The sequence below is a fragment of the Oryzias melastigma genome, linkage group LG3 (assembly GCF_002922805.2).
Source record: "Oryzias melastigma strain HK-1 linkage group LG3, ASM292280v2, whole genome shotgun sequence".
Classification (NCBI taxonomy): Eukaryota; Metazoa; Chordata; class Actinopteri; order Beloniformes; family Adrianichthyidae; genus Oryzias; species Oryzias melastigma.
This window is the reverse complement of record NC_050514.1, coordinates 18,551,763-18,576,397: the sequence shown is the minus strand read 5'-3', so window position 1 is coordinate 18,576,397 and position 24,635 is coordinate 18,551,763. Positions and strand designations below refer to the sequence as shown.

The window sequence follows — 24,635 nt, the reverse complement described above, 5'->3', positions numbered from 1 at the left end:
AACCCAGAAGTTGCTGCAGACGTTTGCATGAGATATGAGTGGACAAGAATGTCTGCTATTTATAATCACTATATGTGTGAAAGTAAAATGATTTGTTCAGGTTTCGATGAATATGGGGAGGTCTTTATTTTTATTTCATTATCTCCTTCCTGCAGTCCACAGTGAAGTCCTACCTTTCACAAGCAGCCAGGTTCTCCATCTCTATCTTCCAGGTTGACTCATTCTTGCAGATAAAGCTAATAAACAGGATGTAAAACAAATCCTCAAACCTTTTGCATTTGAAATACCGGTTCTAACTAAAGTCGAAAGAATTTTTCTTATATTATTTTAGAAATATGAAAGAATGTTATTAATCAGTAAAACAGAGGGGAAAAGGAGTTTGGAATACTTTATTAATGCTTTATTAAAAGACTTCTACTGGTGTATATTATTGCACAAAAATCTTCTCAACCATCCAAGACCAATCTTCATTTAATAATGCAGCTTTATATCAGGAGTCCCAGCAGTTTTTACAGACTATAGCATAATTCTGCTTTGTAATAGTAAAAAAGAACAACTAAAGAGTGTCTAAGTACTGCAGCAGCAGTTTAAAAGATGTGCAGAAACACAGAAGAAAAAGCTAAGAGGATTCTTAGTAGTGCCAAAAAAAAGAAAAAAAAACATTTACACTTGAGAGGAAAAAAAAAATAATCCATTCACCCTAAATGTTTGATAATGTATCTTCAGCTAAACATCAGATGGCCGTATGAGTATCAAAAGCAGAGGAAAGTAACAGACCAAGATCCTTCAGATAAAAAATACAAAAAACTTAATTTAAATTCTACCCAACAACAGGAGTTTTCCTACATATGAACACATATACAGATCTTTAAAAAAAAAAAGCCTGTTTCTTTTTATTTTACGTAAACAAGTTGTTCTTCTCATTAAAAGGCTTATTGCAAGAATGGCAATCTGTCCCCTCGTAGATCTGACTTGCAGGCTGCGCCACGATTGAGTGATGGTGTCTGTGTCTAAGGTAGTACCTGTACCAATAAAGTGCTAATACACCACAGACGGCACGCTCTGGTTACAGTGAACGTGGCGGCAGCTGTGAGTCGGAAAACTTACTGGCGTGGCAGGAAAACAACTAAATAAAGAGGATTAGCCAGTTTACTGCAATGCCCTGTGACCGCTTTTAAAACAGAAAACTCTTGCTTTGGTATCTAAAAAAATAATGATTGTGAATCAACATGTTGTGATTAACAGAGTCTTCCTGGAAGGCCAGTTTTTGCATAAAAATAAATATTCCTGGTAAAACAGCTCTTCGGTTTTGACGTCTTCTTCCTTCCTCAGAATACGTTGAAAGTAAAAATCACAGCCTGGTCCCAGAGATTCAGCAAACTTCATTCCAACACTTAGGCAAGTATCCTCAATGAGATATGAACGACAGATGGAAAAAATACAACAAAGCTATAAATACAATAAATAGTTTTGTTCAGTACTCAGAGGGACTGCAGAGGACAGACCCGGGAGTCAGAGAGTCTTCATTTTCGGAACAGAGCCGCGTTCATGCCTGACAGTCTGCTGGTAAAGCTGAGCGTTACATTCGTTGACGGTAAGGCAGTAGTGGTGGAAGGGTCTGTCGGTGCTGCGCTCTCTGTCGGTGGGCGCCGTGCCGTCCTCTGAGGGTCAGCAGGCTCCACTGCCTTCTACTGTCAACCAGCAGCTCCTAGATTTTGGTGACGTAGTTGCTGGGGAAAAGTCCCTGCTTTCCGCGGAGCCGCCCCATCCACCATCCGGATGCATCTGCTCGGGCACCGTGTATTGTGTTAGTGTCACATTAAATGTTTGGAAGCCCTTTTTTTCACGCACGTACCTTCTCTGATGATCTCGATGACGTCATTGGCGTTGAAGCTGAGCTCGTCCGTGTCTTGAGCGTCGTAGGCGTACAGGGCTTTGCATTGAGGCACCTGTGGTTTGGGCTTGGGCGCGGGTTTAGGTCTTCCCCCTCCAGGTGCGGGCCTGCTGGCTGATGGTCTGTGTGCCCTGAAGTGCATAAAAAACAGGAAAAAAACAAAAACACAACTGTCAGATTGAGCAGCCAAGTGGATTTAAAATAAAAGCTTCAGATGAGTCACAGAAAGGTTTACGGTTTGGTTTCTCTGTTCTATTAAAGTTAAAATAAAAGCACATTTTAAAATATTTTTAACACATTATAAACAGAAAACAGCTTTTTTTGGCTGAGGAGGAGGTGCCACAATTAAAAGATCATTCCCTTCTGAAGCAATCAACATTTTTTATTATTTGTATTAATTTCTAAACAATGTATAATTCTAACAGCATCTAGCACCATCCACCAGGTGGTGCTGTTTGCTGTCTTACCAGCAGACAATGGGTTTCAATTTAAAGGCTTCATGCCTTTAAATTAGGTTTGAATCTCAATGCAGAGAAGCACAATTTGAATAATTGGTGGTGGTAATCTTTTGAAGTTTGTGATTAATAATAATGTGCTTTCAAATTTTGTTTTTACTTCTTTGATTTATTGTTTTCATCTTTATCATTTGTTGCTTTCCCCCTTTAATTGTGTGTCTTTGGATGATCCTATGCAAGGAATGGCAATTTTGTTGATAAAGTTTTAAAATCTCAATGCAAACACAATTTCAAAGGAAATCAATCAAGTAATTCATGGTTTCATGGTTAAACACAGAGTGTTTCCATTTAAAAACGGTCTTCAACTTTGAATGGATGAGAAGGAAAAGGTTCATCAGCAGCTTCCCTTTCATCTTTCCTTTGGTGCAGCAAAAAATATCAATCAAATCAGCTTTTTTCTTTTGATGTCGGGTAAATACAGCAGAGGCTGAGAGTGAAATCTGCCCGTGACGACGAGGTCAGACCTAGAGTCCAAACAGACGACGGCTGATTGTGTCTGGCTTTTCGCTGAAAGCTTGAACCACCACCAAAACACCGCAAACACTCCAACTCACATTTCTCCGTTTGCATCTGGCCGTCTGCCTCCAGAACTACAAAAGAATAAATTGTCCAAATTATGTCACTGACAGAAACACAAACAGCTTTGTGGGGGGAGGTCATCAAGTGTGACACATCTGCACTTGTAACTACAAATTGATGTTAATTTCTGACTCTCACACACTTTAAATCTGTAAATTTAATTGTAATGTTACACTTTCCACATTTATTTTGTTTGGTCTGTGGGTCATTTCCACCTCAGAAAGTTTCTGCATCCAATCTGGAAGAGACCTTCTCTCATACTGGATGTTAAGCAGCCCTGCCTGCACCCTGTGGATGACTGGACTTCTCACCCTGCAGCTCCTTGATCAGGAACCCTCAGGCAGTCCAGGTTCGGCTGCGGCCGGCTGCTGCTTCGCTCCCGCAGCTGGTTGGCGTTGCTGGGCAGCACTGGGCGTGAGCTGCTGGATGACGGGTGTCTCTGGTTGTGATGGTGCGAGTTCCTTTGGTTGGCGAGATGGTTGGTGTTTTTCAGACCGCCGTTTTGATGAGATACTGTGGAGAGAATCGAAACGCATGAGGAGGGTGGACTTAAAGAGACGCTGCGTGAACGCTTTAGCCTTTAGAACCTGGAGGTCCTGGAGCGGATCGTGACGGCATGTGATGGTTGGTTCTGGAAGCACCGGAGCGACTCTGAGTGAAGCTTTTCCTGGTTGGACCTGAAATAGATTAACAGAAAGATTAAATGATTAAAACACAAACCTAACATGTTTTTTAGACTTTCAATCAATTAATCAAACTTTATTTTTTTAAAGTGCTTTTCAACAAAAACAGACAGACAACAAAATACAAAGAAGAGAAAAAACTTAAACCATCACACATACACTCCATGACCCCACACACAATGCATTCAGATCCAAATAAATGACAATAATTACAAAAGAGACGTAAGGATTGGTTTTTCTGTGAGAAAACAATATTTTGGGAATCTCTTATTCCAAGAACCAGAACATCACCACAGCGCCCCCCCACACTGGACAGCAACAGGGTGCACTCTACAGCCATGAGGCTGCAATGTTGGACCCCAGCCGTCCAAAAAGGGCGAGCACTGCGGCAGCACCCCCAGACCGAGCCCCTGGTACAACAGATCCCTGTATGTGAGGGATAATGCCCGTCGAAGTGTGCATTATCAGAAACTAACACACGCCATGGAAGCCTGAACCGTCTGACGTAAAGCGGAGGAAGGGGACTTATACCATGGTCACTTACAAAAGAAATAAATATTCAATCGATATTTAGTACTTGTATATTTTTTTTCTTCAGTTTAGATCGTTTTTACACAAAAAGCGGACTATTTCATATGTGATGCAGCATGTTGTTACGGTAACATGACAAAACGCCAGTGATACAGCACTGATCTCGACTGCAGCGACATACATGTACAATACTTACAAGAGTACATGTGTAATAAAGCATCAGTTCAGAGAAAGTTCACCTCTTATCGCTTGTTTTTGTCCAAATGATGAAGCTAAAGTATGTTTTAAAGAAGCCTGTTCAGTGACATTTGGACTATTTGGGTTTCTTTTATTAGGAGTGCATCATGACTGTGGATTATCACTTTTTAATCCATACCCAGCAGCCAATCAGAATCGAGTATTCACTCGGATCATGGTTTGACACAAATACATTTTTTTTTTTTTTTTTATGGATTTGTGTTGGACGATTGGTAACACTCACGTGTATTTTTGGGAAGCCCAGGTCCGATGCTGACCTGCAGCGATTTGCTCGTAGGCTTCAGTTCAGGGATATCTCCCTGACCCTGTATGAACGACACCTGTCTGGAGCTGCCCCCACTCAAGAAGCCCCAGTTCTCCTTCTTCAGTTTCATCTCCAGTCTGAAAACAACAGTCGAAGAGGTTATCAGTCACACAATAATCAGGACTCAAGTCCAACTCTCGTTTGGGTTTTTTGTTTTAGTATTTTTACACAAACGTGGAACATTTTATTGATACATGTAATGATAAAGAATTTTTTTTGTTTACCACATAAAAACATATGCAGCTTTAATAGGAAAACAATTAAATTAGTAAAAAAGGAGAAAAAAAACTGATTTATTAACCCCTTCATGCCTGATTTTATTTCCAAAAAAATGTTAATTCTTTTTTTTTTAATTAAGGGAAGTCTTAGAGGTAACTACATGTTGCAAATTAGCAACATAATGAGTAAAGAGGTTAACATAAGTATTTTACAGATATTCCAGATTTGTGTTTCTACATTAAAAATGTTTTTACATTTTAAGTTCTTCAAATTCTTTCATTTTTCAAAGTCATTTAGCTGAATGGCTTTTAACCATTTCAGCAACCTTGTGGTAGAGTGTCCACCCTGAGACTGGAAGATTGTGAGTTCGGGTTGTGGGTGATGACTTATGGGACTTTTTTGTAGTGTTAAAAGTACAGCTGCAGTTTCAAGTATTTTCAAATACTTTAAACTTTAAATTAAATTAAAAAAAAAACTTTTGAAGGAGTTCAAGCAGCTGTAAATTTCAATCTTTTTTTAATCTTCACAGTTTTATTCCAAAAAGTGACTCCATTACTGTTTATTTAAGGTTCCAGACTTGTGAATTTATCCGAAGTCTTTAACTAAAGCGGTTGTGTACTTTGTTTACTCACGTGTTGCTAAACTTGAGTGGCAGCTTCCTCTGAGTTTTCTCCTCAAACCTCTTGGATAGCAAGCTGATGAACTCCGTCTTAAAGACGCACTCCAGCAGGCTGTCGTACTCCTGCTCGTGCAGTATCATGAAGTCATCCTGCATTGTGCTGAAACAAAAGTGCAGAGCTGAGACGCTTTTCCCTCCCATTTTACAACTATGAGATCAGAGGCGGATCTCACAAAGAGCACGGTCATTCCCGGAGCGGTTTAGTGGAAGCTAAGATGTGGAGTCCGCTTTCACATTTGCATCCTGAGGCTCACAGAGCAGCTCACATCTGAGGAGGGAAGACGGCCTCCAAACCACACAGGGATACTTTGTTCTTTTTCCCTGTGATGAAACTTTTTACAACTCCTGCTTTTGTTCATTGCACCACCTGGTCCGTATTACTCCACTGACTCAAAGTCCTCATGCCTGCACAGACTTCCCTCCTTTTCCTGAAGCAAATTACACAGTCCCCCCTCTAAAAAAACCCTAACACTTGTGTCTTCCACTTCTTTAGTCAGGTAGTTTCTTTGTGCTGGAAAAACAAAGTGGCTGTGAATCAATTCAACAACAATCTGCTGTTTGTGAGATGGACACAAATAATGCAGCTTTGCAGGAAATTCAGGACTTTTTCCACCTATTGCTCAGGGAATGCCTCACTTTGTAGCCTGTTCCACTTTCTCATAAAAGTGTTTGATATCAGCTCCCAAAATAGAAATTGTTTGGTTAGATAGCTAGACTCTATTGTGAGCTAATGCAAAACTTCAGGGAGGAGCTTTAAAACCTCCTAAACACACCTCCAACAGTCAGTCTGTTATAAGATAAAGCCTGAAGATACAAATAACAGAAGCTAAAGTTGATTAAAAATATGCTTTAAAAACAAGTTTTTACCTGAGAGACACAGCTAAGATCTTTTCCACGTCAATCTGCCTCTTTAGGACCTCCATCACTTGGCCTTTCTCCGGTCCCTGCTTCACCTTTTCTCTTCCGATCAAGTATACAGATTTAGGGGTCAGGATCATATCTCTCTTAATTCCCTAAAGACAAAAGAGCAAAGACAGAGACACTTTCAATACATGAGGACTGGAGATAATTACACACTAAATCAAACTAATACAGACCTTGAATCGCCGGTCATATTTTGTGACTTTGTCGGCAAAATCGATTTTTTCTCTCTTGGCCAGAAACTGTCGAAGCTCGGGTCTGTCGTCCATGCCGAGATAGTCACCTACAAAGTTTCTGTTCAGGCTGTGTCTTCGTCTCTCTTTACGGTTCAGCAGCAGATCAGAGGCTAAATCAGGCGGGAAAAGGTGGGTCAACATATAGGATGAAAAGGAAAAAAAAAAAAAAAACGTCCTCCTCGCTTACCTTCTTCTCGCATCTGAACATACTTCTTGCGCGCCACGTGTTTCCTCCAGGCTTTCTGGATGGTCCGAGCATAGCCGTCAAACTTACGGTCTCTCGTCTCCTCCAGCAGGAAGAGCTAAAATAAAAAACACAGTCAATGCAAAAGCAGGCCTCTATGCTGTTTGACTTGGCCAACAACAAAAAGCTACTTGAGGCCAAACCGAGTCAGCAAAAAACTGTTTTTGTTTCCTTCAATGACTAAAACGTTTCAATCAATGATGATTGGGAGTGACTAACACAAAAAGGCAGAAGTTTCATTTTTGTACACCCTCTTGATCAGTTTGTAATTTCCTGCTGGGGCTTTTCACAAGCAATTAAAGTCTGAGGCCGCTGCACGTCAGACTAAACATCCTGCCCAATGCAACGACACAAACAGCCACAGGCTGCAGAGTGGCCGGGCTAACCACAAGCAGCGCCGCAACGCAACACCACAAAACTGAGTGACGCCACACAATCACAGAGCCTCGCTTCGGTTCACTGAAAATCCAAGACGGTAAAGCTAAAACCAAACAATGGTTAACTCAAGACAACCAAGAAACTTTCCAGAAGAACTTTTCTTTAGGCTTTCAAAACCAAAGTTAAAATACATTAAAGATTCTGTTTCTGATTCTCCACCTTATAGGATAAAGCTAACATAGTATTAAATAAGAAATAAGATAAAAAAGTACATGAATGCCTTCACATCTTTAAAGACCCACTTAATGAAAATCATGTTCCTGGTGTTTTTAACATGTTCTTGTGGCATTTTCCTGTGATGGAGGACATATGTAAAGAAAATTAAGCCTAAAATTGCATTTCTGAGCATTTCATTACTCAAATCATGAATAAAGAGAATTAAATAAAATGCCATCTGAAAAAGAGCTTACTTGGGACGTACAAAATACATTGGGTGGGCTATAAGCTCCATTCTGATGCATCCACTTGTGGACAAATACATCCAAGAACGTCTTTGTTTTCCTCATCCGAGCTCACATCTGACTCTAAACTGTACGGCTGATAGCTTCAGTGTTGCTCCCTCATTTTTTTCCACTATTAATGCCCTAATTTTGGTTAAAAATGTCATAATCATAAATGAAAGATGACTGGGAACGCTTTTACAATAGATCAAAACATAAACGGAGCGGGTCTTTGAGTTTAAAGCTTTGAATACATGTGCCGTGAATTTAGTCTCCACTTCTAGTCTTCTTATAAAAGACTATTTTTTTCAGAATAAACTACTAGATCATGATTAAAGCTATTTAAAAAAAACTAATATTAGATAAAGGAGTATTTCCAACAATTTTAAATGCTGGCAATAACTTTGCGCTGAAATCAATTTACCCGAATGTAGACAGATCTCTGAGAGACAATGTGACACCTGAAAAACGTGGCTCCTCTGACATTTGGCAGTGTGTCAAACAAACTCATCAAATTCAGGAGAAACAGAAAAACTTCAGTCATGAACTTAATGAACTGCTGTCAGACTCTTATCAGAGAGCTGCTTGTTATGAGAGGCTTGGCAGCTCGTTTGAGCCGTCTGTCGTGTGTGATATTTGTGCTTTATTAGCTCCACTGTGTGCGTCTGTGTGAGTGTGAGGCCGCTGTAAATAAGTATTCATTGAGGATCAGCTGTGTGGCCTGATGTCAGACTGAGATGGCTGTGTGTGAGCCTCTAAACATGGCTCTGTGTGTGCCGCTGGTTCATGCTTGATGTGTGCAAATGGTAATAAGCGAGGGAGCAGGCTTACACAAATGCTGCTTTCATAAAAACCATGAAGAAGGTTAGTTATGGGTGTAAAAGGACAACCTTCACCATGGCCTCCTCCCCCCAGAGGAACCCTGCCACCGCTACAGGCTGAGCTTGTGTTTTAATTTCACAGCAGTGTTGATTTACTGCTGACGTTGTACAAGCCAGCCTCAGTCATTTTTTGATGCTCGGAGGGGAATTTTGGGGCGTTTTTAGTTTTACATGTGAGGATTGTTCGGTTGGTCAATCGTTTTCCTGTGGGAAATGAAACACACCGATTCAGGGGCTTTGATGAAGATCTTGGTGCGACCCAGCTGGAACTGATCGTGGTCCATTTTGACAGAGTTTAGGAGATGTCGGACGCCTTCTTTCTCGTCTCCTCGCCACGTCGGCCAGGATTCTTTGGTCAGAATAGCATACCTGGAAACAAAAAAATTCATAAAACAAGACAGTTGTTTTTGTTTTTTCGGATCACTGAAGTTCTGTGGAGTCAAAATCAGTACAGGTTTAGGAGAATACCTGTTGAGGAACTTGCGAAAGACTCTACGGTAGGCGTAGCCAGCACGCCTCACCCTGATGTTTTCCTTTAGGCCAAGATACTCCACCTGATGTTTGACTCTAAGACACAACAAAAATAGTCAGAGATCAACATCTCCCTCACTGGTACTAATGGACTTCCTTTTCTTATGGTCCTCATAAGCTCATTTTCTTCCCTTCTTTTGCCGTGGCTTTTGTCTGTGTGACAGCTATCGTCTGGTAACTCTGTCTCATATGCCTCCGTGGCACATGAAGATCTCGATACACTGACGGAAGCGATAATTGTGAATCATTGTATGTAAAACAGTTGCTTTTGCAAACTTGTTCCCTAACAAAGACCTTGAGAACAGCTCTGTACACTCAGACTTCCTGCGACCACAGCTGTTCCGGTCTTAATTAATAAGGCACTCTGCGCCCAACTCACAACAGGAAGGTCATACGATCCGAACAATGCAACATCGCCCTGTCCCCAAATCCTGTGAGGAGGGAAGGACTCTAAAAGGCTTCACTAAGTTTCTATGTTGCCACTATTTCCTTACAGCTTTCTTCATTTTAACCTCTTTGTCACTTTATGCTGTTTTGAACTTGGAGCGCCAATCTAGTGCTGCTATATTTTGATGTTTTCTGTGCATTGAGCCAATCTAGTGCTGCTATAATTTTGATGTATTCTGTGCATTGAGGATAAAGGATTCTGATTAAAATATTTGAGCTAACCCTCTACATGCATAGTCACAGGGCCTCAAGTTAAGCAGAATTCACTGCTGGGTTAATATAACCCATAATGTGACATCCATGCATGTGGATGCATGTCTTAAAGTCCCACTCCAACTATATATTTTTTCTATTTTAAAATTGTTCACATTGCTCTTTTAATTGTGATTATGCAGTTTTTAGAAAAAAATTAAAGAGCCATAAGACATATTTTCTGCAGAGATGCAGGAGATCTTTAAAATGTCCCTCTTAGTTGTGGGTGGGACTGTTAGCGCAGACGTTAGCATAAGCTAATTTAGCATAAACCATTTGTTTGCCCTCTCTTGTTAGCTTTAGCACCAAACAAGCCCAAGCTAACGTTAGTGTAGCAAAAAAATGGTGAGCAATACCAAAGCTAACCAGCCGTACATTTTTGAGCCAGATTGCAAAAAGAAGACGTCAATGGATCTACACTTGCAAAAGAAAGTATGTGACACTTGATGTTTTTTTTTAATCTCACTCTAAATCATAACAATGGAGAAAAACATTACATGCTTAAATCCCACCAAAATATTCATGTTTTTTTTTTTTTTTTTAACACAATCGTGTGTCCAGTTTATGCACAAAACAGCATAATTCCAAAGGGTTCACATATCTTTTCCTGCAACTGTATTTGTCTGAAAACGGATGCATCAGAATTGGAGTAGAGAACGGAGACTTTGGCCCACCCATAGCAGTCACAACCTGAGCTTTTTCATACCACATGGGTTCATCTGCTCCCGATCCAACAATATTTAAATAAATAAATACTCAGAAATGCTGTTTTAATCTTAAATTATCTCATATATGTCCTCCATCATGAAAAAATGCTACAAGAACATGTTTAAAATACCAAAAATACCATTTTCATTGAAGTGGGTGTTTAAAAAGTTTAACAAAATCTTTCACACTTCTTGAGTTTTTTGGGTTTAATATATTTCTGTGTTTTTTTTAATGATTGAAAACACACAATACTAAGTCTTGTAAAAGCACTATAGTATCTTTAAATATCTGCAATGATTCTTGCGATCTTTATTTTTTTTTAAACTTTTGAACAAAAAGACATATCAGACACCCATTGCTTGGTATTTTTGTATTTGTTCACCTTAAAATAAATGTATATTTTGCCTCCCTTTGGCCAATTTGCTCCTAATTTTTAGCACAGTTCTGTTTTTAATGAAGAGTCTATTTAGTTTTTAGGTGTGTAGTTCTTTAAAACCATCGTTATAAAAGGCTGTGTGTGTGGCAGTGTGTCAGTACAGCGGTTGTTGTGGTCAGTCAGTCACTCACCGGCTCTCTTCCCAGTCTTTGGGCCTCTTGGTCTCATTTGGTTTGATGCAGCGGATGTAGTGAGGAGTGCATTTCATCAGTGTGCTCACTAGATCATTTGCTTGTTTCTAAAAGAAAAAGTTGGATTAGAGGAAATAAAGTTACACCAAAGTCACAGAAACTAAAAAAGTGTTTGGCATCTGTCTTTTTTTGTAACCAAGAATGCTGAAGGACTTATAGCTGAACAGCAAAAACACATTATCTGCAAAGCTCTTTCTCCTGGTGACCCTGATGGGGAAATATGAACCCACAAATACACAAAGTGCTTTGTACACACCTTTATTTTGCTGCCTGCCGTTGTGGGTCGACCCTTCTTGTCGGCATTGAGGTTTTCTGGAAACAGCGCTCTGATGAAGGGACTGTGGAGTCACAGCAACAAAGAGTTGGACCTCACAATAAAACATTAGCTAACAGAAATAGCAAGGGGTTTCCCAGGCAACCACAAGGAAATATGCAGTTAATGATTAAATTTACAAGGACCTTTGACTGAGGCCATCGCTTAAAATTCCTGAAACATTTGGGAAAGCTGGAGTCGAGCAGGTGGTGCATGTGTGTGTGAATGCACACGGATAAGCACACTCGGTGTTTGAACGGCAAACATACCAAAGGTTAAATCCATTTGGAAACGGGAATTTAGTCAAATCCTGCCTTTTTGAGAGTAAAAATTATTATGGTAAAAAATCATCTTGTTTAGTAAATGAAATTTTAGCTGTTGGCTTTTATAAATGGGTTTTTATACAGGGGTATGTTTTTGAAAACTAATTAGATTCTCTGTGGCAAAAAATTTTGAAAATAGGCAATAAAATGTTTTTTTCTTATTCTTTTAGTTAATTTTTGAGTTGAGGGGCATTTAAGGGCTTCTCTTGTATTTTCCTTTCATCTTCTTTACAAGTTATTCGCTTTTTAGTGTCATTTTGTTGCTTTTAGTGAAGAAAAAAAGGTTTTAGTTTGCTAAAAATACCAGTTGCCTCATCTCTCCTCCTTTTCAGGGCTGCTCCCTTGAAGCCTGTAGATGCGAATATGCACTTTGGCTTCAAAATTACTTTAATTTTGCATCTACTTGAAAGCAAAAACCTACATTAAATATTTTTTTCATCACTAGAAATAAAGTCAGGCATCAAAGGGTTAAAAAAAGAGCATTTCATTTTCTTCCCAAATTCTCCTTGCGTGAGTGAGTCATCCTTTAATATGTAAGATTATTATTGTTTATTTTATGGTTATCACCATTTCATCTGTACGTTTTCAAGCATGTGACACTTTAACAAAAGCACTTTTAATGGTTTACCAGATGTGCACACAAAGAGCTCACAAAGATAACAAAAAGGTTGTTTGGACAGATGGTCACTTTGTCACAAAACCATAAAAAAAGAGGGACCAGACCCTACAACACAACCACACAGGGAGATGTGCTCAAAGCAATCGATTGGGCAGATTCTGAAAACCACATTAGAGGACAGAAGCAGGTCTGATTCAGAAAAGGGGGCACAGCGTCACCCAGCATACTCCCCATGTGTCCCGCCTGTTTCCAGATGCACAACAGCGTCTGCAGCTTTCCTTCACGTGGGTTCAATTATAACCATATGCATCACAAAATGAAGACTCCCTCCAAGTGTGCAAACAGGAGTTACTTACGTCTCGCTGCTCTGCATCAGCTCGATGAGGTCAGTAAAGAGGACGTCTCTGTTTCTCTCACAGAAGCCTTCGGCGTCGTAAGACACCTGGAGGGAGACGCAGAGGAGAGAGTGAAGCACTATAAGAAACCTGGAAGGGGACACCTGTGTGAAAGTCAACACTGAAACTCATGTTCTGGCTAAAATCAACAAGTGGAATTTTACGAGAGAAACTAACGAAATGATCCGGGAGCCTCATAAAACAAAAAACTGTAAAAGTATATGTTTTTTCTGCAACACTGTAGGCTGAGAAAGAAGCGTTGGGAGCGCGGTCACGGGAGCTCAAGCCTATACGGCACGGCTCATTAAGCTTGCGGCATGTGTGCCAGGCTGAGGCTGCAGCACATCTGCAGAATGACATGGAACAACCTCAGCCCTGACAGCCCAAGTCTGCACAAATACACTCAGAAAACTGAGACGTTCTGACTAATAAGCATGTGTGACTTCACTACAGTGTTTTCAAACACAACCCTTAAAAAAGGAAGGTAGCTTAAGTGGGGAAATCTTGGAAAGAAGCAGACGATGACGTAAACTCCAAAGTGAGGAACCAGCTGCCCAACTGGTATTTATAACCAATCATACAAGTGCAGAGGAGCATCTCTCTCCTCAAACCATAGAAAATGGTGTTTTAATAGGTTCCTATTTTCAGAAGTTAACCGTTTGCATCCCTATATTTTTTTACAGCATAAAACTATACAGGGATGCCAAAACGTGTTGTCTAACATTTGCAGCTTTCAGCACACTTCAGCTGACCTTGCCAGCATAGTGATGGATGATGAAGCCCTGGTTCCAGCTGTTGAAGTGCTCATGTGTGTTGATCTGGACTCTGAGCTTCTGCAGCATGGTTTGGTCAGCTCCCTCTCCTACTGCATGCATGGTGGCACACACGTCATCCAGGATGCACATCACACCTGGAGGATTCTAGGGCGACAGGGAGGAGACCACTGCTGTTGAATGAGGATTCACCTTAGAGTTTTACATCTGCACATAAACGTACATCCTTTTTTTGGAAGGATAATGCTATTTGACAAAGGGAATTTAAAGTTAAAAGAGGGTAAACGTGATATAAGTTTAAAGTCTCAGTCCGATTATATCTTGATTTATTTATTAAAGCATTCCCAGTGGTCCTTTAGCAATTATTATGCATATTTTAGCCAAAATCTGAAGACCTGTGTTGTTTACTACAACATAATTTCTCCAGGAGTTCAATGGAAATTCACCTTTGACTTGTGGGTGGGACCATTGAAATAAGCCTGCCTCCATTTTCCATTATCCCTCTGTTTACACTCTCCTGCTAGCTTACAGCCTCTCACAACCCCAACCTAATGATAATGGTGAGTAATATCAAAGCTATCCAGCAGGACATTTTGAGCCAGATGCTAGACGAGAAAAACAAAGACTTACATGAATCTAGTCATCTACAAGTGGATGCATCAGACTGGAGCAGAGCGGAAAGCTTGTTTCTTGCCATAGCTTCTACATCACAGCTAAAGCTAAAAGCATTTTTTGTCTGCTCCTGATTCACAACAGTTTGAATAAAGAAGAAAAGAAATACTCAAAACTCAGTTTAATCCTAATTCCGCCATCAAAGAGGTCACAAGAACATGTTAAAAACACAATTTTCATTAAAGTACGTCTTCAAAGATATATATCACAACATTAAAGCTATGTTGCGGTATTTTATTGGTCTGAAGCCTAAAAAGCCTCATAGCAACACTGTGTAGCTCCCCTGGTCACAGGATCCATTAAACTTATCTTTGAGTTGTGCAAGGAGCTAGAATTTCAGGCTCTTAACTAAATCCAGTATTCTTAGATAAAGACTTCTTTCTTGGCTCTGATGACAGATTTTTTTATTCTGTTTAATAGAGTAAAAAAAGAAAATATTATACTGACCACAATGAGCTGAAGGTTATGGTAACCAAGTAAATTCGTTATTCAGTTATTGAAAAGATGCTAAGATTTACTCACCATATTAAAGAAGCACAGACTAATTGGCTTTTCTTGTCATCGTTTAGCATGCTTGTTATTGCAGAAATATTTTTTCGACTTTAATCTGATTTATTTGGTTTGTTTGTGGATTTTTAGTCAAATAAATTGTCTGAAGTTTGAAGACACATCTCTTTTTTCATTTTTTTTAGCAAATTTGATACAAAGATGGATCAAATCAAGATTACTTATAATAAACAGAACTTTTTAAAATGAAAACTGAAACTTATTTCACTATATTTAGTATAATAATTCACATGGGCTAAGAGTTTATCTCCATTACATTACCTATAAAGTTTTTTCTTGTTGTGAATCAGAACATTTAAATAAAGGATTTACTTTGCTCTCAATGAGATCACACACGATCTTGTTGTTAAAATAGTCGATAGGGGTCCACTTGATGCCCTCCTGCACATACTCCTCCTACAATAAAATGAAATAAGTAAAACAACATTTAGAGAAGAAAAGATCAGAAAATTAACATAAATGCAGAAGAAAAAAACAGAGAAGCCTCACCTGCTCTGCCTTTAGAGTCAGCTCAATGAAGATCTGCTGAAGCTTCTCATTCACAAAATTGATGCAGAATTGTTCGAATCCATTTTTCTAAAGAGGTTAAAAACAAGTTTAATAAACCTTGAGACAAGTTTAGCTTCAGAGGAAGATAAATATGGGCTGAGCAATAAACATCAATCTTCCTGTGCAGTGAACACCAGAGACAAAACGTCAGAAACACAAGCCTGGTTATTTACATTATAATTACACAAAAAAGCTTAATTAAACCACAATAATATAAAACACCCCCTTCTTCCTCAAATTACTGGTCTTCTCATCAGACAGACCAGAAAAACTAGTAATCAGATTAGAAAAGCTGATGTCTCAATCAGGAGATGGGTCCTAATCCACATACTTTATGAATGAGTTTGATCCTTTAAGCAGAATCAGTCTAAATGCTTAAAGTTAATACTTGTTAATCTAAATCAGGAGCTGTTGTAGAAGCAGACACGTCCCACTTACTTGGAAAATTTCAAAGCCATAGATGTCCAGCACTCCGATGTTCAACTCCTGATGATCTTTCACCATGGCTCTATTAATGGACTGAAATCGAACGGATGCAATTCATTAAACTCAAGTTTTATTGATGATCAGTTTAAAAAAAGGAAAAACGTACCTCGACAAGGTAGTCAAACACACGCGCGTGCAGGGCTTTGGAGAGCGCGTCTCGGGTGTAACACGCCTGCTCCACGTTCAGGGTCACGTCGATGGATTCCTTGGTGCTTCCCCATTTACTGTCCATCTTCCTGCTTGTGATCTTCTCCTTCAGACGATTCTGGTCGATTCCAAGCAGAAAGGCAGGAAATGCTAAAACTAATAGAAGAAAAAGCTTTTATTAGCAGTCATTTTTAACTACGTATTTACTTTGACAGGCTGGAAAAAAAAAGAGAATGAGCTCATTAAAGTAGACGACCGTTTCTGGATATTTATGCATAAACATAAAACCTTAGCAGGTCGTGTGCATTGATGAAGTAAAAACAAATTATTTTGAATGAAGCATGTTGATAACAGGTGCTGTTGTGGGAAAACAAAAAGGCTTTTTTATGAAAACCAGAATGCAAATGAACGGACACGCCTGCCTCCTGCTGCTGCTTTTGTGCTGGAAAACCTGAAGCACCTTTTTGTTTTTTTTAAACTGAAATACAAAAACTTTTTGCTCAGGATTTAAAAGCATTTGTTTCAGACAGAACTGTTTCTGTGGGAGTTTAGGACTGGAGGTGAGGTGAACTACAGCTCAATGCTAAATTAGGAAAAAAAAATAGCACAAGGCTCACTTTTACAAAAAAAAAGATGTTGTATACACCAGAGTATTTGCCATGACCTGACGTTGATGTTGTCCCAGGAGAACCCCTCCCTCCCTTATTACAGTGACTCACTTCCCCTAAAAGGAAATGGCTCTCGGGCCTGCAGACTCACTGCGTCTGGGAATGCATCAGAACTCTGTAGTAGCTCCCCTTCTGGGACGTTAGGGTGTGACTGACCATACGCCGTACGCTGCTGCGAGAGCTTTTATGGTTTTTTATGTGACTTTTGGAAACAAAGCTCAAATGAAGTCAAATTGTAATCAGAAACCCAACGATAACGATCAAATGGAGTTTACAAGAAGTTAGCTAAGTGGTTCTGAAGAGCATAAAAAAATACCCAACACTTTTCTTCTGCAAAACTTTCCAAAGTGTTTCAAACACATTATTTAAATTGCAATTTTTCATTGCAATTTAAATTGCTTTTTTTTTTTTTTTTTGCAATTTTTCCATTTCATATATTTTGCAACTGGCATCCATCTATTTTGCAAACCCGCTTTATCCTCTTTGGGGTTCCTAGAGCCCAACCCGGCTACTGTTGGGCGAAGGCGGTTTACACCCTGCACAGCTTGTGGCAGAGCTTGCAACTGGCACTACGGGGAAAGCCAGAAATGTAAATATTTATAACTAGAATCAGTGAAACAGAAAATTTAACGGACACTTTTTTTGAATTGCAAATTGATCATCATTGGAAATTCCAACAGGAAAATGACCTGCAGTTGTAAACATGTTAAGATTAAAAAAAAATCCAGAAGACATTTTTTAAAAAGGAAGTCAGCTGCTTTGGAAATATCCCAAAATAATCCTACAGATGACCAATACAGAGTTAGAGGAGACTAATTTTGGAACAAGTGTGGTAATTTTAGCAAAATGAATCCGTTCTTGAATATTTTCTGCAACAGATTTACTGACATTTATCTTAAGCTTGCTCAGCAAGATCGGTTTTGAGGCGTTTTGACAGGAAAAGCAATAAATAGTTCTTGCAAACGTATGTAATCCTGCACTTTTTTTTCCAAGCAACTAAATTCTAACACACAGTTTCAGTGCTGCTGCGTTACTGTAACTGGAACAAAAACTAATTATATCACAAAAAACATTGATCCATAGGTTATCTAATGGACAAATATCAGATAATGTAAATTCTTTTAAATATCATACATTACGGAATAAATATAAAAGAGCTAAAAGTAGGTTCTTGAATAACTGTCTCATGAATCTCTAAAAGGAGAAAGGATAAAGGTAAAGAAACAAAAGGAAAAAGGATCCAGGAAACGTAAGCGGGAAGGCGACAGAACCGAGCGCGTTTTTTCCAAGAAGTTTTTAGCCTCTGACGACAGCAGAGCCGGCCTCCAAAAATGGTTTTTATGTTCTGGCAATCAAACAGTCTGGTTTACTGCACACAGCTGGCTGCAGCCCTGCATTAACGCAGTAAAACTTTAGGCAGTTGAAAGTGGTTGGACACAAATCCTCCAAAACCAGCTCCAGAAGTCCAGCTGAGGACACTGAAGGGCTTCACTGTGTTGAATCGGTGGAGCTGGAGCCATCTCTGCTTCCTTTCAGACTGGATCTCTCAGCAAATGCTGAATGTACATTGTACATGCGTTCATTACAGAGAGGGTATTAATGGGTCTGAGTCGGGTTTGATTTGATTATCACAGCCTACTTACACTCTTCACTCTCCACAGCTGCATAGTTCCCCGACTCTTTAAACGTGATATTTCCCAGATGAAGAACTCCGGCTACAATCTGAAGCACCATGGACTGATCTGCTGGTGCAATGCCGATCACACCCATGGCATGCTGAGGACAAGAGAGCATCATCACACCATGGAATAAAACAAAAACTTCTTAACTTTTACTGTTATGAGTGAAGCAAAAATCAGGATGGAAAGAAAGAAGCAAACACCAAACAGGAAGTTCTAAAGTAGGATTCTGAGTGTACCATTGTCTCCTGAAAGTCACTCTTGTCGTTAATGTCGTCCACTTTGTAGGACCCAGACTGATTGAGGTAAGTGTAGTAATCCATGCTGGTGATTCCCAGGCTGTTCTTCTGCTCCGCACTGGCTCCTTCTATCAACTGTGAAGCAGAATTTCAAAATAAAATCCTTCTGACAAACACTTTGGCTTTCTTTAACAACATTTTCTTTCTAGACATTTGTTTCTATTGTTTTTATGCTTTTGAATAATGGAATAGAAGATAACTGAGAAGGCAGATTAAGGAATAATCCTTGATTTCTAAAGCATTTTACCTAAATAGCTCAGTCACAGACATCAATATTAAATACCAGGTTAATCCAGTTTTAATTTACAAATACAGACTGCTTAGACCTTTAAAAGTCCCCATGCATGAATCATTCTAAAACCCACAAGTGTCTGTGAACAATGGGGAAATATTAACCACTAAGATGTGGAGTGTTAGAGTCCTGTTGCTTAAAACTATGGAAAACTTTACACAATGACCTTATTAAAGACTAAATCCAAAAGCAAACTAAACTGATTAACTATTAAGATAAATGGTTTGTGAAAAGGTACTACATTTTGGGAAACTGTACAGTTAAAATGGTGCAGATCTCAAAGAAAAGATCTCTTTTCCAATTAACCTGTTTCCTAACTTTAGGATTTTAGACAATAAATGTTATTTTCAGTGTATAGAAATGTATCCCACCTATGCATTTGACTGTTCCTCTATGCTCATACTTATGAGACAGTAAAATTCAAAAGATTTAGTCTATCCTCAAAGCTTGAAGCAAAGAAACAAAAGAACAGCTGATACTGAAGTCCATTTCACCTGATAGAATATGTGAAAACTTCTTTCTCCAGGATTTCTCATGACGACGCGAGACTTCTCTAGCAGGAAGTTGGAGATCTTCCCACCATCTGGTTCTCCACCGGAACTGAACTGGATTTCAAAATATTTCCCCTGTTGGATCAAAGAGTTTTATACTTTAGTGAAAGAAAATCAGTTTTTTTAGACTGACACCCATCTTTGCATGTCTATATCAGGGGTGGGTAAACTACTGCTTAATCTAGGTCATCAAACTTGAATAAATTATGTTGATAATTCTTACTAATGTTTCATTTTCCCTTTAATCCTCAAATATATTGAACTTTGTTTAGGTGCAGAAAGTTATTCTTCATTCATGTGGTTTTGGAAGATTTTGGTGTTTTTCTGACGCTTAATGTGTGTTGTTGAGTCATTCCAACACCACATGAACTCAGCATTTCTCTGAGTTTGCATTTTTTTTGGACGGACATCAAACTATCGTTGCAATTGACACTAAAATGAGAAAAAAAGGTTTTAAATAAAAATTACAAAGCATGTTTTCGTCCACATTCCATGTTATTTTTCTTATACAATTTGTGTTACTAAAACATTGATCACATTTGAAAAGTTTGGAACCCTTTGTGGCCCACGAGTCAAAAAGTTTGCCCACCCCTGGCCTATATAGAATATATTTAAAATCAAAATGTAGTCCCCAAACAAACTTTTAAGATATTGTAGATTATTTTGACACTTTAGAGCTAAAATTGCACTTTTTCAATAAAATGTTGAATTTGATTTTTTTTAATCTACTTGGTGAAGAAATTACTGTAAATCAGCAAACCTTAGTTTCTATTACAGAAAAAACAGAATTTCTCAACTCTCCACTTGACTGCTAAGGTGAGAAAAATTTGGGTTTTAGGATATTCAAACTTTCTGAACAGACTTCAACATGTTTTATGAGTTTTAACAAACTTCTTAATCAAACATGTTATACAATAGTTTGATATAAAAACTTTACAAATCTGCTGGAGTTGTTGTTCCTTAGAGTCTTGGCGTTTCCAAAAGCTTCTAGCAGTGGGTTGGACTGCAGAATGATGTCTTTGACGTGCTACAAGAAGAAACAGAGCACATCAAACATGGGCAGTATATCAGGATGAGACACCTTTGCACACTTTAGGAGCTTTCCACAAACATCTGAGCATGGGCGTGTGCACACACACACACACACACCAAGGCTGATCTGCAGACAGCAGACACATGAAATCTGGAGGGCATTATCTTTCCTCTGCGCCATGTGCAGGTCAGACACTTCTGCCTTTTAAATCTCTACAGCAGACACAGAGATTCCCTCTTCCGCTATTATTCCCAGACGCTGAGTGGAACATTTTTGTGCCGATGTAACACCGGGAGACAAAAAACCTTTAAAAGTTTTTATATTTAAGACACAACTTTCTAAAACCATGTTAATACTTCAATAAAAAGGTAAAAAATATATATACATGCAGCTTTCAAAGTACAAAAGAATATCGTGACTGCTTCGTGACAGATTAACAGAACTGAAGCATTTATGACAACATAAAACTACATTATTTAAATACTTTAAAATGATTCCTGACAGTATCAGGAAAACAAATGCAAACTTTAGATGTTATGAAGCTTAAGAACATGACATCTGCTATTTTGGGGGATGCCAGATGGCTGAAGGGGTGGCTAGATGATTAAGAGGATGTTGATGGGCTGATAACAGAATTTGGAGGATGAGGAGGGTAAGATAACAATTGGGGATGAGGGGGAGGAGGACTGTCCAGGAATTAATTAGCAACAGGTTGTTTTGACTCCATTAAAAAAAAAAGTGTGTGCAAAAATTTGCTTAATCAACACAAGAAAATAAAACATAATTGGTTGAGTCAAATGATTGCTAATTTGTGGGCAAAAAGATCTTTATGAGACTCGGGTAACACAAGTGTTGCAGAAACTTTTTCCAGGATTTTTCTACATCCAGGCTTCATGACACACATTTTCCAGGTGTGTTTGTCATCCTTTCAGATGAGATTTCATGTGTGAAGAGGTTGGACCACACCCATTTTGAGCACAAATGAAGGAAATTTAAAACCGCTATTACACTGGGCGATCAACTGACAAAGATCACTCCAAAAAGAGTACGGGGTCACAATGGAGCTCACTGTTACCTTCTAGGAAACTCAAAGCTTCTCTCAGATAGAGAAAAACTGACACAAGTCTAAAAGATTAAACCTATTGAAGTATATAGAAAGAGATTTGGTCATAAAACATGGACAAAATGTTGTGCATTTTGTTAAACAGGGTCTATTGTGTCTTAAAAAGATTAAAAAGATTGCTAAAGATGGCTGTAGTCTGAAAGCTTTAGATCACAGCCTGATTTAGTTCTGTTTTTTAACTATAATAAAGTCTATTAAAAAAAACATATATTCATTAAGTTAAAGCTCAAAAGAAAGAGGATCGGTTTTAGGTTTAATGCAATCAAAATATTTGAGAATGATGGAAAAAAAGAACATTTCACAAGTCAGGCAGACAGAATTCTTGAAAAAAAGCAGAGATTTGTTCATTTCTGTTAATGAACTATAGACATGATATTAAACATTATAAAGGAGCCAGATGTCCTGAGGATGAAATGCATCCATAAATAAGTTTCAGTCTTTGTCTCTATGCAGAAAAGGGTCTCAAGATTTCACTTTTTTTGATCAACCAGTTATTTTCCAGAAGTATTTTCAATAATTCCAGTGAGACATAAACTATTCCTCCAGACGAATGTATTTTTTTTTAAGTTTTCCAGTCTTTTTGCCACCCCCTTTTTCCATTTTTTTCAACATATGACTGCAATTAAATTCAATATTAGTTCATATTTTCTAATTTTAAAAAAAGTTTCCAATAATATTTATTCAGAATAACTATTTTCCCCAACAGCTCAACTTTTTTTAGGGAGACATTTCTTTTACTCCCGCATTAGAGTCCCACAGTTTGACCTATTTTTTCATGTTGAATACATATCAGCTCAGCAGTGATGTGTTTGATGGTACACTCCCCTCACCTGGACTTTGGGCCCGCCTCCTGACACCCTGGAGATGTAGCCCATGATATATTTGGCAGCCACGGTCTTCCCGGCACCACTCTCTCCACTGAAAAAAACAATGAAAAAACAGAATTAATGAGCTTTTCCAAACGTGTGGATGGGGGAAATGTAGATGCACTTTGTCAAATGTTACTCAATAGAAGATAGCCATCCATTCCAGTTGACTTTGACCGATGAAAATAATGCGATCGACCTAGAAACCATCACAGACTGCCATCTTTCCATTGTATTTAACCTCGAATGTTTTGAATACGCCATCAGCGTAAGCTGCATGTCTTTATTCTATATTTACATTCATGTTTTGGAAGCTTGTAAATCATTTGTTTATTTGTTTGGTTGTTATTCTTTGGATAGCAACACAAAACAAATAATCTTGAAGTTACGCCTGACTGTGAAAGACATAGAACTCGAAATCTGAATGGTAGCTGGATTCATTTTCAGACTCAAAGTTTGACAAAAAGTTGAAGAATTGTTCCCAGCAGAGACAGAAAGAGTTTCTCATTTCCTGTTCTTTAGGCCCCGTCCTCCTCCAGGACCTGTTAACCTGCCAAAGGTAGAGTGAATGCAGAGATCCCTCAGCTTTAAGATTCTTCCAGGATTTTCTCCACTTCCTTCCTATTCAACCACATTATGGAATGTAATCGCTGCTGTTGTTCCCAGACAGAATACAAACGGATCAGAGATGAACGTCATCAGATGACGTCGTTCTTTTTGTTTGTTTTGAAGTTCAGTGTAAAAACTGAATCTTAAGAAAGTAAAAAGATGAAAATTGCCTTATTTTCTGTCTTGCATGAAAAAAATAATCTTATCAAGAAAGCTTTTCAAGTTTTTCAATAGCAAAATAATCTTTTTTTAAAAAAAAAATAAGAATTCAAGACCATTTTCTAACTCCATAGGCAGATTTCTTTTCTTATTTAAAGAAAATAGGGTAACAGTTTTGACTTATTTCTAAGGGGGCTGTTTTTGCAGTGTAAAAACACAAATAAAAAATATGTTTGCATTTATGGCTGCTAGTGTTGCCACAAAGTAAGAAAAGTTCAAATTTTCTCTAATCGCCTATTAAAACAGATGCAGTCAGTTCCTGTTGGGTCTATTCTTAGCCCTTCACTGAAACCAAGGCAAGAGGCCAAATCACTTAGCTCACGTTTAGACAAACTATCTGAGGCCAAAGCAGAAACTTTTTATGTTTTCGTACATCAGGAAAAAAGACCATAAAACTGAATGTTAATTTCCAAACACAATTCTAACATTTAAACCTCTAAAATTAACTAATACAAAGTGATAATCAAAGTCATGACAAATAAAATGAGATATTTATCACACAGATTTAAGGTTTGTGCTGCTGTTAAAAGGGTCAATTGTGCTGTTTGCCATCACAAAAAGGCAAGTTACAGTAACTGAGTGGAATAAGCCCAGTTAAGGAAGAATATGGCCTGAAATGTGTTCTGTAACATAAGAATAGGTCTTCAAGCCTCTCTGCATTTAAACGCTACAGTCACAACGTTAATGTTTCTGTTCTTTTTTCTTCTTCTCTCCTTTTCCTCCACGTCTTTCACTATGCCAGGACCGTATTTATTTTGCTGTATGTGGTTTGAGAGCAAATGCCAGTGAAGTCAGGTTTTTTTTTTTTTCCTGCCTGCCTTAAAACAGAGAAACTGTGAGAGAGCCACAGCTGCAGACTGTTAGGAGGCTGCCTGGGGAAGTAATGGGAGCAACTCTATTACACAGCAGTCTCTGGATGGTTATATAAATCCTCCCCGATAACTCCCTTTCTTCATCGGATCGCAAAGCAGTGTGCCAGTTAATTCTGCTCCATTCAAAAAACAAAAAACTGAAAGAAACTCCGTAAAAGCTCAATAAAAAGCTTTGTTTATCCTCCCAACAATT

At 38.6% G+C, this 24,635-nt stretch overlaps 1 protein-coding gene across 2 annotated transcripts in view; it reads right to left on the bottom strand.

Annotated features, from left to right (window-relative positions):
- Window positions 1-374: 374 nt before the first annotated feature.
- The window catches only part of myo1ea (myosin IEa), a 41,244-nt gene continuing 16,983 nt past the window's right edge, over window positions 375-24,635 (bottom strand). Inside the window, exons 5-29 of one of the 2 annotated variants that reach the window (XM_024295231.2) lie at window positions 22,707-22,794; window positions 20,658-20,747; window positions 19,664-19,795; window positions 18,818-18,952; window positions 18,543-18,675; window positions 16,191-16,387; window positions 16,037-16,117; window positions 15,539-15,625; window positions 15,362-15,445; window positions 13,790-13,957; window positions 12,999-13,084; window positions 11,644-11,725; window positions 11,328-11,434; window positions 9,291-9,389; window positions 9,047-9,191; window positions 7,007-7,121; window positions 6,760-6,929; window positions 6,530-6,675; window positions 5,616-5,762; window positions 4,684-4,841; window positions 3,576-3,665; window positions 3,300-3,501; window positions 2,964-2,999; window positions 1,856-2,025; window positions 375-1,785 (exon numbers count right to left, since the gene is read on the bottom strand). In XM_024295231.2, the coding sequence (XP_024150999.1) occupies window positions 1,709-1,785; window positions 1,856-2,025; window positions 2,964-2,999; window positions 3,300-3,501; window positions 3,576-3,665; window positions 4,684-4,841; window positions 5,616-5,762; window positions 6,530-6,675; window positions 6,760-6,929; window positions 7,007-7,121; window positions 9,047-9,191; window positions 9,291-9,389; window positions 11,328-11,434; window positions 11,644-11,725; window positions 12,999-13,084; window positions 13,790-13,957; window positions 15,362-15,445; window positions 15,539-15,625; window positions 16,037-16,117; window positions 16,191-16,387; window positions 18,543-18,675; window positions 18,818-18,952; window positions 19,664-19,795; window positions 20,658-20,747; window positions 22,707-22,794 (3,025 nt within the window). In that variant the 3' untranslated portion in view covers window positions 375-1,708. The remainder of the gene's footprint in view (window positions 1,786-1,855; window positions 2,026-2,963; window positions 3,000-3,299; window positions 3,502-3,575; window positions 3,666-4,683; window positions 4,842-5,615; window positions 5,763-6,529; window positions 6,676-6,759; window positions 6,930-7,006; window positions 7,122-9,046; window positions 9,192-9,290; window positions 9,390-11,327; window positions 11,435-11,643; window positions 11,726-12,998; window positions 13,085-13,789; window positions 13,958-15,361; window positions 15,446-15,538; window positions 15,626-16,036; window positions 16,118-16,190; window positions 16,388-18,542; window positions 18,676-18,817; window positions 18,953-19,663; window positions 19,796-20,657; window positions 20,748-22,706; window positions 22,795-24,635) is intronic. The other variant, XM_024295233.2, reaches the window with a different exon arrangement.